General features: G+C 31.9%; 1 protein-coding gene across 1 annotated transcript; it reads left to right on the top strand.

Annotated features, from left to right (window-relative positions):
- The first annotated feature begins 12,365 nt into the window (after positions 1 to 12,365).
- LOC122581843 (benzyl alcohol O-benzoyltransferase-like) lies at positions 12,366 to 15,091 on the top strand. Its single transcript, XM_043754150.1, has 2 exons — positions 12,366 to 12,865; positions 13,975 to 15,091. Exons 1-2 carry the CDS (start codon positions 12,419 to 12,421, stop codon positions 14,911 to 14,913), a joined length of 1,386 nt encoding a protein of 461 aa, XP_043610085.1. The 5' UTR covers positions 12,366 to 12,418; the 3' UTR covers positions 14,914 to 15,091.

The raw sequence follows: 15,091 nt of genomic DNA, 5'->3' as shown, positions 1-15,091 counted from the left end.
GTGACTTGGTTGAGTCATGTAAATTATGGACCAAAATTACATATAAATTATACTTGTAGTATTATTAAAATGGTTGAGATAAGTTTTGGTCCTTTCTTTTTTGATATATTATGTGGCACTGACAACCAGCAAGCCGATCTAATTTATACTCTTTTTTTTTCATGTGAAAATAAAAATGTATTAAATTCACATTCCATTTCGAGCAAAAATCATCCACGATAGTTGTATTACAACATGTGAATGATATCAGTTGGCCTGAAGACCACTAACATATAAATGAATAAATGATGGTCTTAAAAATAAATAACCAAATATGCGATAGTTCCTATCCAAACTTCTGAAGGTAAACCAAGTCAAGGATAATTAACTAAATATCTAATTAGACAAGATAAAATAATTAAAATCTACATAAACAAATTGCTCTAATACCGCCGGTTGTGAGAGTAGTTGATAGTTGATATGCACATGTCATGTCAGTATGTCACATGTGTGTCCGCTAATTTTTACTCGTATATATTAGGTTTGAATCGATGTTGAAGTGAGACATACAACTTCTTTTTTGAACAGCGAGAGATACGACTTAATAGGGATACATTTATATCTATATCTCTATCTTTATCTTTAATACATTATAAAGCATTTATTACTTCCATTTTTTCAATTTTAAGTAATTGAGAACCTCAAAATACTCTTATCATTTATTTATAATACCCTTTGAAAAAATCTTAACCACTCATTTTTTTTCTCTCTTTTTAAATCTCAACGACTCATTTTTCTCTCTCCTCCATAAATCAATTTATTCCTCTAATTCATTCAAAATCTTTTATCTCAAAAACCGTACATCGATAAATTAGGTGATCTCCAATGCTAAGGACGCCATTAGACGTACTTGAGTTGCCACATCACATACTTACATATCCTTATACATCCTTATAAATCCTTCAAATGCTATAATTTTATCTCCAACCATTCAAACATCCTTAGATATCCTTACATATCCTTTTACCACCAACTAAAAACAAAAATATATTAAGTAAGGGCATCATTCAAAAAATCCTTAGTTTTGGACAAACTTCAACCGCAAAGGATATCCAAGGCACCTAAGAGCGCCTAAACACACCCCCATTAAAGACAGTCTTATAAAAACTATATGGTGTTCTTAAAATTTTATGCTCTTTCATTAGAGATGTCATTCGATATACTTTTGACAAATTTTTAAATATGAGGGAGGAGTTCGTATGGCTAGGACATTTGGCTATCACACCCTATGACATATCACCTCCTTTGACCTATTACACTCTATGATCTATCATCCCCACCATCTCATTGCTGCAACGCGCAGGTACTTTCCCTCGTTACTCTATAAAACAAACTACCCCCTTCCCATTTAAGTAATTAAGATTTTGAAATGACTATAATATCTCTCTTTTTTATTCACTAATTGAAACATTTTCACCTATTTATCTATAATACCCTTAATGAAATAAATTCCAAACATTTTATTCACTAAAGAACCATAATAACTGCTCTTACATCAATTAATTTACATTCACCACCACGTCACCACAGCGCATCGGCGCCACCACTGCCGTCGTCGCCACATCTTCGTCGCTACCATCGTTACCGCCGCATCACGCGGGCATCCGTCTAGTATGAAACAAGACAACGTATACGAGATACGTACCTTAATCTGGAAAATCAATAAACATTTGAAAATGACTATCGATCAATTAGTAATGTCTAAAAGAGTCCTTAGTATTGGAGTTTGCCTAAGTTTTGTGAAGTGTTTAGTTAAAGTTTCACTCTTTTGTAGGTGTTTATTAAAGTTTTCTGACTAAAAAACGTAAAAATTTAAAAGTGGGAAATATATTTTCTAAAAAAAAACTATAAAATTTTGAAAGTTAAAAATCAACCAGTTTATTCATTTAAAGGTGTGTGTATATTCCTACACAATTGATCAAAGTTGTTTAGTTGTTTTTAAACATCAAAACTTGTATAAAAAAAATTTGAAGTTAAAACTACCAAAGTTACATAAGATGATAAGACTTCACGGTGTGAAGCTTTTTTTTTTGGGGGGGGGGGGGGGGGGGAGGGTGGGGGGAGGGTCCAGCACCGAAACGCGGACTGAAAGCCGTGTACATGGCTCCGATGGGCGTTTCTGCCGGTCAAAAAGTGGTCCACGGATAAAAACAAAAGCTAGAAATTTGCAATTGTTTTTTAGCTTTCCTTTTCCCCAGGCCTAACGGCTCCTTTCTTTTATTATTATTATTATTATTTTTTTAATTTTTAAACCATTATTCCTATATAAAGCCACAATTTTCACCATTTTCTTCACCATTCTAACACATATCTCTTTAAAAAAAACCACATTTTCTTCTTTAGATATCCATGGATCTCACTATCTCAACTACCCATTGTCATCAAACGAGAGCTCGACCGATAGCTCATTCGACAGTTCGAGCGGTTCATCCGAGCTAGACTCGACCATCTCGAAGGCGGCCACGTTGGCCGTTAATGCTATGTTGGATTGCGTTGATGGTGATGAAGATTATGAAGAAGATGAAGTCGTAAGACCGCGGTTTAAGAGACGGGTTACTATTGTGCAAAGGCATCAAGAAGACGAAGCTCGACTCATGCGTAACTATTTTGTTGACGAACCGATTTACAATGCAAAGATGTTTAGGAGGCGTTATCGTATGAGTAAGCGGTTATTTCTTCAAATATGTAATGATTTGGAAGCCGAGTATCCATTTTTCCAATAAAGATACGAAGGGTCGAGTAAGCTTGGTTTCTCAACCAAGTTAAAGTGTACATGGACGCTCCATCAATTGGCATATGGCACTAGTGTTGACGCATTTGATGAGAACTTTGGCATATCAGAAAGGACCTCACGTGACACACTAGGACACTTTTGTACTAGTACAATTTTTTACTCAAAATGGTTTAATCTTTTTATACTTTATAACGTAGATATACTTTATATATGGTTTTAAGATAGTTTTAGTTTATATATAGTTTATAACGTAGTTGTACTTTATATATGGTTTTAAGATAGTTTTAGTTTATATATAGTTTAACGTAGTTTATGTTTATATATAGTTTATACCGTAGTTTATATATAGTTTATAACATAGTTGTACTTTAATTGTATATAAATAGGCATAAGGGAACTATACGGTAATACTTACTTACTTAGACCGACATGGAGTGATCTCCAACGGATGTACGAGGTCCATGAACAACCGCCATGGTTTCCCGGGCATGATTGGTAGCATTGATTGCATGCATTGCACATGAGATATGTGTCCTAATGCATGGCGTGGCACTCATACTCGAGGTGATATTGGGAAACCGTCGTTGATGCTTCAGGCAGTTGCGTCTTATAATTTGTGGATTTGGAATGCATACTTTGGGATGCAGGGGTCTAACAACGACATCAATGTTTTTGAAGCCTCGCCCGTTCTTGAGGAGTTTATATCCGGTTTGGCTTCTACAGGTTTGTTTTATATTATTTAAATTCCTTCCTTTATTTGTGTTTTACATTATGTTTTTACACTTTCTATAATTGGTTCCTTTATTTATATTTTGTAGCCTCTTTTTATGCGAATGACAACTTCTACAAGACCAGATACTATTTGGGCGATGGCATCTACCCGGAGTATGCATTTTCGTTAAGACTTTTACCGACCCGTTTGACAACAAAAGAAAGTTGTTTATGAAGAAACAAGAATCGGCAAGAAAGGACAATGAAAGAGCGTTTGGTGTTCTGAAGAAGAGGTGAAGGTTATTAGTAATCCTGCACGGTATTGGGACAAAGAACGGATGCAATCCATGATCTATACTTGTATCATCCTACATAACATGATTTTGCATGATGAGGACAAAACTTTCTGTCAAGACTACGACCCGGAAGACCCTTCTTTGCACCCAGAGTACCGGATATAAGAAACTCCCATGGAGCAACAGATCGAGAACTTGCATGCGATCAAAAATAGAGAAACCCACAACATGCTCATGGTGGATTTAGTGGATCACATATGGACGACTTGTTCGCGACAAGATGAACCCGTGTCCGACCTTAATGAATACGTTAGCGATGATGATGCTTAGTCTTTTATTTTTATGTAATGGAACTTAATTAGTATTTTATTTTATGAACTTTTTTATGTGTTTAATATGTAGTTTATAAACTAATAGTAGGTGAAAAATATAAATAAAATAATAATAATAATAATAATAATAATAATAAATTTATCATTAGTTGATAACACATGACAAAAGATCTCACTAATCCAAGATGCTTCACACCCCTATTTTTTACATGATGACATGGAACCATGTAGCCAAAGACCTCCAACCTATAAAATGCCTCGTACCACATAGTCTAACATACTTCTTACTTTAAAAAGAAAAGAAAAAACATAGCATACTTCTTAACATGGAATTTTTGTGAAACTTTTCACATGTTTAGAGTGAACAATATTACTCAGATTAGTATTTAGATTATACATCAATCTATGTTAATTTATCACGTCATCTCTTTTCTCAACATATATATCTAATTGGTCACATCTTTAATTAAGTGCGGATATATAGTAAAGGATCAAATACAATTTGAACGGTTTAGTTAAAATGCATAAAATAGTTATAAATTTACCATTAATTCAAAGGTAGACTTTTGATATAAAATTTTTTTATACACATTAACTAGATTGTATTTAACAATCTTTTCTATAATAAAATCTCGTAAGCTATTATTGTCTAAATTATGCACTCGATTTATGTAAGCGAAAAATTAATGTGTGTATGGATACATATGCTATGACTTCTATCCGAAAGTGTACATTATTATCATCAAAGAAACGTGGATATATCAAGAAAATTAAAATTTGGATTTCTAAAAAATGTGGTTAAACCTTATCTTTACAACTAATATTGGACTGAATTATTTGCGATCAACGTGATAATAATTTCTTATTTATTTAAAATAGAAACTTATCTTAAGATATAATAGAATATCGAAATTTTTAATAAATTAACTGACTAATATCTTTTTCTAAATGGGGTGATTCCATGACTTTGTCCATTTTCATACCAGTTTGTCGTCATCTGTATGCATATGATGTGCACACTTGATGTTTTTTTCTGTTACTGTATTAGATAGTCAAACTTTTTTTTTTTTTTTTTATAAAAAAAAGACCATGTTTGTTAAAGTGTGAACATATATAGCGCTAGATTTTATTTTTCTTTTCATCTCTTTTCAAGATATATCATCGTGTTTCATGTTTCATCTTATTGCGTACATCAAATTCGTAATTAATGTTCGTGCATTCTTAATCATGCTTTCACATTTAAGTGTGTGTTAAGTGTTACGAGAATTAAGGTAAATTTTATGAGTTTTTTCTTTTCTTTTTTTTTTTTAAAACTATAACTTTAGTTTATTTATGATCATAAGACCATTCCCATTGGTCTAAAATTTTTTAGTCGGTTGGGTGAAAAGGTAAAAGAAAAATATTATATAATGTTTAATCCGACCAACTTGTTCACCCTATCCACTAGTGTTTGTAGCTTCAATTTTTTGACGTGGCCTCAGACTGGCGGAACTATATTGAAACGAGAGGTAGCCCGGGCTACGGGTCTGTTAAAATTTTGTAGTATAATTTTTAAAAAAATAATGTATATTTTATTGATGCTACGAATTATATAAATATGATATATTGGTCAATGTAACTAACTTTAAACTTTCGAAAGACTTTTTATGAATATAACCTATAAAAATGTATTTATGCTAATAAATATGAAAGAATACGACCAAAAGTGTCAAAAACTCTTATAAACTCATCATAAATAGACAAAAATCCTTAATCTGTGCTAGAAATTATAACAATATAAACGTTATCATTAATTTGCAGCGATACAAAGCTAACGAAAAAAAATTGTGTTACGGGTCACATTCGATCCTGGTTTCGTTAGTGGGCCTCACTAAAACACAACACATGAACACAACAATACATTATAGACAACTAATGTTTGTAGCTTAAATTTTTTGATGTGGCTATTAACGTATCTTTATTATATATTTTTCGATTTATACACTAGCTAGTTTATATATTACTGAGTAATTTAATAAAATAAAATATATAGGATTTCAAAAATCCTCAATATTTCTTTTACATAAAATATTTTTACATTAATAATCTACGCCACTTGACGTCGCCGATGCCACCAATAATCTTCACCAGGACGCTGTTGTATTGCATGAGTATCTTCTAGTTATTAAAAATAATTTAGTTTGCATTGCATGGGAGTGTAAGAATTGTTTTGGTTGGGTTGGGTAAACATAAGAGAGAGAGAAATTAGTCATTTAATAAATAATATTGGTGTGTTGGATTGTGAATAGAGATAGCTTAAATGAGATTGTTTGAGTTCAAATAACTAAATGTACTCCTCCAAGCTTCTCAATCTCATCATCAAAGCCTACTGCTGGGTCATTTGAAATGCCCGAAACGACTCTATCTTCAACAACAAAGTCACGTCAATCAGTTTTGCAGACAAAGAGCTTAAAACCTTAAGCTTCTTGTGGCTTTCGAACATATCAAAGCAATCCTAAATTACCTGGATGAATTGGAGCAACTTTTTTTGTGTAATCTTATTTCCATGTACATGTATTGATTTCAACTCATCTTTTGTACTTGTCTTAGTATCTTACTAGCTTTTATGAAATCAATAATTATGATGAATGGTAACAAAAAAAAAATTTATTTATGAAGTTTGAGGTCTTGAAATATAATTAAATAAAAGCCTAAAAAACTTAAAAAAGTGTCGAGTTTGATTTACTTTAAATAGTTTTTCAAACCCGAGTCGTCTAAAGCCAAATAGTTATTTTTTTTTAAAACATCAATATATTAAAATTAAAAGACCAATAGCAAATCACTAAAAAGAATAAAGGTACAAAAAATACAAGTACAACTGTACAAAAATGAAACGATATATAGATTAATACTAAGGGGATGCCTGGTTGGGGGTCTTGGGGGTAAGGAATAAAAAAGGAAATGAATACTAATCCTTGGTAGGGGTAAGGAAAGGTAATCAATACTTAAAAGTGGGTAAACGGAGCATTACCCAATAAATTGAGGAGTAAGGTAATGATTACTCACAAATTTCTTCTTCATCCTTCCTTTCTCCTTTTTCTGCCGGACTTGCTGGAATCCACCACTGGCCACTGCCACCCGACATCACCTTCGACAGCCACCATCATCCGACATCACTCCGGCAGCCACCCATCCGACATCACCTCCGACAGCTTCCATCACCTCCAACAGCCTCCACCACTCATCCTCCTTAACAGCCCCCCACCCATCATCTTTCAAAAAGCAAGTACCACCAACGATTCACCACCAACAATCAACCACCACGTTATAAATGGTCATGATTCAGTAAATATGGGTGCAGGTGTGATTTATATATCTATATATGTGTGTGTCTGTCACGTATGTATGTATATATATATATGTAGTGTGTGTGTACGGTGGCTGGAAATCATTTTTGGTAGGCAGTGATATGGGTATCCCGTATCCACTTTTAAAAGAAAAAGACGAGAGGGTGGAGTAATTGTTATTTTAATTGTTGAAAAGCTGCAAATTGAGATACCTAGCACAGTAGCACGCATACAAGTTATCAGAAGCGGTACCAAGAAAAAATTCCAAATGGGGCAAACTTGACAAACTTAGAAAACTTATGAAAAATAAACTTAAAAGGGGGCAAAATGTTAAAATCCTATAGAAATTTTTAAAAATTTATAAAAAAATTAAAAATACATGACAAAATTTAAATTTGGAGGGGGGCATTGGACCCCCTTGCTCCCCTTTAGTACCGCCCCTGCGAGTTATGTTCTGCATATATTTTATATTTGAAATCCTTTATATTGGTGAATTGTTCTATATGAAGTATTATAACCACCAAATGATTCCTAAGTGTACCAAGCAACTTTTATACAATCACGGTCTTACTTAGCATTCCTTTGTATTCTTTTTTTCATTCCCTTTGTCATTCCTTCATATAAACCAAGCACCCCTAAATAACTAGATCATAGATACAATCCACATCAATACTAAAGTCAGATAATTATTAAACAAATCAAGCTACCTTAAAATTTATGATACATGACTTTACTCGTTAACATCCCTAGGTGAACTACATGAATTCATCTAACAATAATTAAGCTTAACTAATTATGAGATAAAAGAATTGAAATTATAATAGACAAAGAATTAAGCTTAGAAAGTGAAAAAGAGGAGGCTGCCTGAATATACTTTAAAAAGGGCACTAATTTAAAAGGCGTTTTGGTCATAGTGGTGTTGACTGTTGAGTGTTGTTTCCACGAGTCGCTAATGGACTGGTCATTTCAACGAACGGATCATTACAATAAAACAAGAAATTATTAGTACTATAGTATTATCACTAAAACAGTCTAGAGTTAGAAAGCATTTTCCTTTTTTGATTTTCTGCTTTTTGATGTCAAGTTTGAAAGTTCTTTTTAGTAACTACTTTTCTTATAAAAAAAATTGATTGAAAATGGTCATGTATATATATTAGTTAAAATTTATAGATTTGAGTCGAAAATTTTGTTATTAATTAGATGATACAAAGGCACTTAATACAAACATAGAAAACTATGTACGTTCACGCATTTTAGAAATTACAATCAAATTATCTATTAAAATCACACAATTTGCAAACTAAAACCTGAAATGAAGATTTTGCTAGAATAATTTTATTTATGGCCGAAAATTCCAATGGAAATTTTTGCTAATTAAGAGAAGGCCGAAAATTTCCAAGTGATTTGAAAATTATTTTGACTCAAGGTGCAAGGAATATAAGAACCAAATTAAATATTTAAATATTTCTATTTTATAAAAATGAATAGAGCATTTAGTTGTAAAAACTTCTTTTTGTTTTATATAAAGGTTTTCCAAAAAAACATAAAAAAACAAAATACGTGATCAATTTAAGGTTTTTTTGAAAAGTTTTTCAAGAAATAATAAACACCATCTCTTTTTCATAAAAAATTTAAAAACATTTTTCTACTACTAAACACGTAATAATTTCTTTCCAATTTTCCCTCCATTACTTTAGGTCTCCCATTTTATCTTTTTATTAGCATTACTATAGTAGGATTTCAAGGAAATGAGCTTCATTTTTTAAGCTCTTATTACCTGCAGGAGTCCCACTACGTTCCCACTTCCTAACCCATGGGTTTTGCTTAGTCACACTTCCTAACCCATGGGTTTTGCTTAGTCAATTAAGGCTGCGTTTGATAGCACATAACCATTTAGTGTTGAATGATTCTAAAGTCTGAATGGTTTATGAGTTCTGAATAAATATAATTCTGAATCAAAATAATATGTTTGATATCTGTTAATGGACATTCTAAATAATAAAATTACTATTCTAACCTTTGATAATAATAATAATAATAATAATAATAATAATAATACAATTGAAACAATAATATATATTTACAAGTTACTTTAACTTGCTTGTAACATTTATAGAAGTCAATGGTAAATATATTATTATATGTAGTCCAAGCCATTGATAGAACAATGTCGAAGGCAAATATTATGCAGTAATGAAAATAAAAGATAGAACAAAAAATAAAAATAAAATAGAAAAAATAAATCCTTGGCAAATAAAATTATGTGGTATCAGAAAAGATGTAAATACCGAATCAAGAAATAATTGAAACAAAGAAGCTTTTTTGTTATGTGAATTCATGAATTAAAAACTTGGGCCTTGAGATGACAGCAAAGCAATGGATTGATTTTCATTAAGATTTGTCCTCCTTAAATCTAGTGAAAACACTTAAATCTAGTGAAAACACATGTATTATTAAATTTGTGTTTGTGTGGAATATTGACGGAAAAATGATAGAGCGGCAGAGATGGGTGTGGAAGGATGTGAAGGAGATAAAGGGGCAGAGAGTTCAAAATAATGGAAGGGCAATGGAGTAAATCTGATGCACTGAATGGTTTAGAGAGAATTTGGATACGAAATCATTCAGAATAGTTTTTGTTCTCGTTCAACATTTAGATGTCATATCAAACACATTGAATGCTGATCAATTCAGTGCTGAACCATTCCATTAAGAAGTAATCAAACACACCCTAACCCTTTAATTACTTAGGTCCTTAGATGCTATTGTAGAATTGTAGTTCTTATCAAGTAAATTAAATACGCTTATTTTAATTACTTCCTCCGTCTCATATTAAATGTCCAATTTTAACTTGTCAAGTCTTCTACGTTACATTTTGACCGCGAAAATATTTGTCCATATCATATAACACTTCATATAAAATATATGGACAAATTGAGTTTTCAATGTACTTTTCATTGATGTAACTTTCGTCAACTATTATATAACACAAAAAAAGATATTTATGGTCAAAATTGCAAGCAAAATACTTGACAAGTCAAAATTAGATATTTAATATGAAACGGAGAGAGTATAAAATAAATTTAACTATAAAGTAATTAAATCTGTTACTTGATAATATTTAGGATAGTTTAGAATTAGAGTATGATTGGCCATTAAAAAAAGTTAAAAATGATTAAATCGTTTTAATGATCATAAAATTTTTCGTTTTCCTTATTATGACCATAAACTAAGATATATGGAAACATATAATTAAATAAATATAAAAAACACACACACATATTCAACTAGATAATCATCATGAACTAATAAATTGAGAGTTTTACTTGCACTTTATTGGTGAATAAGAGTATAAGACGTCTCTAATACGTAGAAAAAGGCTAGAATCGGGGACCAAAAGCAGGTGTGTTTTGAAGTTTCTTAGAACTAATTTCTCTTCTTTAAAAAAACTTCGGAAAGTACGTAATCATGATAAATAGGATAGTTAGAAATTTCCATCAAGGCATCTTTAAGGTCTAAAGCAATCAATTTGTTAAGTAATTTCTATGTAATAACATCACCCAATTTGCTTTCATCGATCTCAAAATAAATATTTACAATTCTATTCTTTTTTTTAGCAGAATTTATTTTTTTAAACGGCAGTATATTAAAAAAATAAGCTTCTAGCAAAATACTAGATACAAAGTACAATTACAAATAATAAATATTCGAGTTCATATGTGTTCGAATTCTACTTCCACATTTGTAATAGGAGGTTTATTGAGAGTCTTGATGAATTTCATCTTAAACATTCGTGTAATTTAAGAGTATAAGTAAAATAAAATGACATTCTAAATAATACTTTAGATATAACATATATCAATTATATCATTTATCTCTGACAACTATGCATATTTTATAATGATCAACTTTGTGTACATTTTCTAGTGAACTTCCAAGTAATTTAACTGGTGTTTCAAGATAGTACTGTAAACGACATCTGTATTTCCAGTGAACTTCCAAGTTCTTTGACTAAGTTTCAAAATAATAATATAATAAAATAATAATCTCAGTGGGACAACCTGCTGTGAAGTTGATTGAACCGTAAAATGCCCAATAGTAAGTATATATTTGTATCTTTCTCAAATAAACTTAATGCACAAACAAAACATAAAATGCACATATAGATAAGAACAAATTGCTATAAAAGGTAAGTTAATAGTTTACTTTGATAACTTGAATCATGTTTGTACGATCGATATTATGCGAGTCACCTAGTCGATGATTACTAGTTGTGTGGATAATTATATAGAGATGTGAGTCATCTACGACCTGTAAATTTAATGTAATTATAGTAGGTCCGGATACACTTTATGCCACCTTGTATGATAAAATTCAGTATATCTAGGTATTATTATTGTTCAAAAATTCAATAAATCTATACTACGAAAAAACCTTTCTTTTTTTTATTTTAAGCAATTATGTCTTTAAAATCTCATAAATACTTTTAAATTTTTTATAATACATCTATCTATACTTCTATGTAAAAATTATACCTCTATATTGAAAAGTTTACAATTTTGGACATACAAAGCTACCATTTTATCCTTAATTTATTAACTTACACAACCATTCCATAATCTTTTAAAAGATATTCACTATCCCTAAAAATCAAATATCTTTGTATCAATTACCAACACCACTTAACGCTGACGCCACCACATCGCAACTAATGTCATCGTCGACGCATTGCGCGGGTACCATGCTCGTAAAATATAAATTAAAACGAAATATAATTATCTTTTATATTGGTAAATACTTTTTTTAAAGAAAAATCATATTCATGATACTAAACAGCAGGAATCTTCACTAATAAATTTATGTGGGACATCCACTTAGCTAGTTTGTTACACACACCAACCAAAAGTAGCTATAAATTGAGCTTTGAGTCTATAGCTTAAGCACCAACCAAAACACAAACACATAAACATAGAACACACAACCATGTCACAAGTCGATACTCCCTTGACATTTACCGTCCGAAGACATCCACCAGAACTCATTGTTCCAGCCAAACCAACCCCTAGAGAACTAAAGCCTCTATCCGATATCGATGATCAAGAAGGTCTTCGGTTTTTGATCCCAGTTATCCAATTTTATCGTGCGGATCCAAAAATGGGAAATAAGAATCCCGCGAGTGTGATCAGGGAGGCTCTAGCTAAGGTGCTAGTGTTCTACTATCCGTTTGCTGGCCGCCTTAAAGAAGGTGCGGCCAGGAAACTGATGGTAGACTGTGGTGGTCAGGGTGTGTTGTTTGTTGAGGCTGAAGCTGAAGTCACCTTGAAACAATTTGGTGAGGCGCTTCAACCTCCGTTTCCTTGTTTGGAAGAACTTCTTTATGATGTTCCTGGATCCGGTGGTGTACTAGATTCACCATTGCTTCTAATTCAGGTGAAATTTCATGACACTTAATTAACTACGTAACATTTTTATGTTATCAATAAATTATTATTATTAATTATATATATATGCACATATAAAATGTTTTCGATCCATGCATCATTTTTCCATATCGTCATAAACATGTACGTTACCACACGAATCTATAGAATACAAAATAATGGAAAATGATTGATCAACCTAAAAAAACAACCTAATAATCAATCTAAACACATAATGATAATATTTGATATAATCTAAGGAAGAGACTAAAAGAGAATAAGTGGATTACACTTATCATGTGATAAATGTTTTAGGTTGATTATTAGGTTTAGATTGATTATTAGGTTGATTTGTTAGGTTGATATATCATTAATCCAAAATAATTGCGATTGTATTCTTAATTTATAATAACTTTTTTATTTTTATTATTATTTTTTAAGTAAAATAATATTATAATCACCTACCACTCATATCTAGTACTTGAGTGGTCCACTATACCTCCAATAACTAGCGCTCAATGATGAAGACTATTTTTATCCATATTATAATCGAGTGGTTGGTATCGTTATTTCCCATTACAAACCTTTTCTAGTCCAACCATATCAAATAATCAATACAAAAAATGTTGTTTTGACTAAACATCACACACAGACGTATATATTTTCATTTATCTTGCATTGCAGCCAGATTGAATATCTTGTTCTCGATTTTGTGTTACAAGTAGTTTAATTACTTTGTGTTAAAACTATTATTGTTCATGTAAAATGATCGACTTATAAATTTGAAAGTATTTTTATTTGGTGAAATTAATAAATGATAAATTGCGATTAAAAATGATGGATACTTAAGAAATGATTGATTTGGATTAAAATTTATCAGATGTATGAAAGATGAGTACTTGGTAGTAGTTAAAAAAGAAAAGAAAAAAAGTAGATGAGTGAATATGTTTAATAACAAATTAAATTAAATATTATATTGATTTTAAAAACTTTAATATAATGGGTTAAATGTATTACTAAGTAATGAGTATATGAATCTATACTTGTTGTCCAATGAAAAATAAATTAAACTAGTTGATTTGCGTATATTAACTGACTTTTTTATTTTTGAATGAATAGGTGACACGATTGTTATGTGGAGGTTTTATCTTCGCTCTACGACTGAATCATACCATGAGCGATGCACCAGGACTAGTTCAATTCATGGTTGCGCTCGGCGAAATGGCGCAAGGTGCATCGGCACCATCAACATTGCCAGTGTGGCAAAGGGAGTTGCTTTTTGCAAGGGACCCACCACGCGTGACATGTACTCATCGTGAGTATGAAGAAGTGGAAGACACAAAAGGTACAATAATTCCACTAGATGACATGGCCCATAGATCATTTTTTTTCGGGCCAAATGAGGTGTTAGCCTTGCGGAGATTCTTGCCAAAACACTTAAAAAAGTGTTCCACCTTTGAGGTGCTAACAGCTTGCCTTTGGCGTTGTCGTACCATTGCTCTTAAACCCGACCCTGAAGAGGAAATGCGGATTATTTGTATTGTCAACGCTCGCGCCAAGTTCAATCCTCCTCTGCCCGAAGGCTATTATGGAAATGGTTTTGCTTTTCCTGTTGCCATTTCCACAGCCGGTGATTTATGTACAAAACCATTAGCACACGCTTTAGAACACGTGATGAAGGCTAAATCGGATGTCAACGAGGAGTACATGAGATCAATAGCTGACCTTATGGTAACCAAAGGCAGGCCTCATTTCACTGTGGTTCGAGCCTACCTTGTTTCAGATGTGACTCATGCTGGATTTGATGTGGTTGATTTTGGTTGGGGGAAAGCGGCGTATGGAGGGCCCGCGAAAGGGGGAGTAGGTGCTATCCCGGGTGTTGCTAGTTTTTATATACCTTTTACAAACCATAAGGGCGAGACTGGAATCGTGATACCTGTATGTTTGCCGAGTTTCGCGATGGAGACGTTTGTGAAAGAGCTAGATAGCATGTTGGCACAAGACAATAGCCATCAAGTACTCCAAGAACACAACTCACATGTTCTTTCCCGACTATAAAAGAATTTCACTTTTTTGATTATGTATGTGTCTTCATAATTTGCCTTTTAAGATAGATTTTTGTTCCATAAAATGTTTGAAATCGTATCTGTATGTATAAATATGTGGCTGTACTACTCGATATTCTATTGTATAATGTGATTTTTTTTTTCTCTATAAAGGTTATCTTGTTTAATTA

The sequence above is a fragment of the Erigeron canadensis genome, chromosome 9 (genome assembly GCF_010389155.1).
Source record: "Erigeron canadensis isolate Cc75 chromosome 9, C_canadensis_v1, whole genome shotgun sequence".
Lineage (NCBI taxonomy): Eukaryota > Viridiplantae > Streptophyta > Magnoliopsida > Asterales > Asteraceae > Erigeron > Erigeron canadensis.
Note: the sequence above shows the minus strand (reverse complement) of the source record. Positions and strands in the feature narration are given on the sequence as shown.

Bases quoted from the DNA above. Each gene is read 5' to 3' on its own strand.
- LOC122581843 (XM_043754150.1), top strand. From the start codon at position 12,419: ATGTCACAAGTCGATACTCCCTTGACATTTACCGTCCGAAGACATCCA. The intron at 12,866-13,974 runs GTGAAATTTCAT...TTGAATGAATAG, and splicing joins CACCATTGCTTCTAATTCAG to GTGACACGATTGTTATGTGG.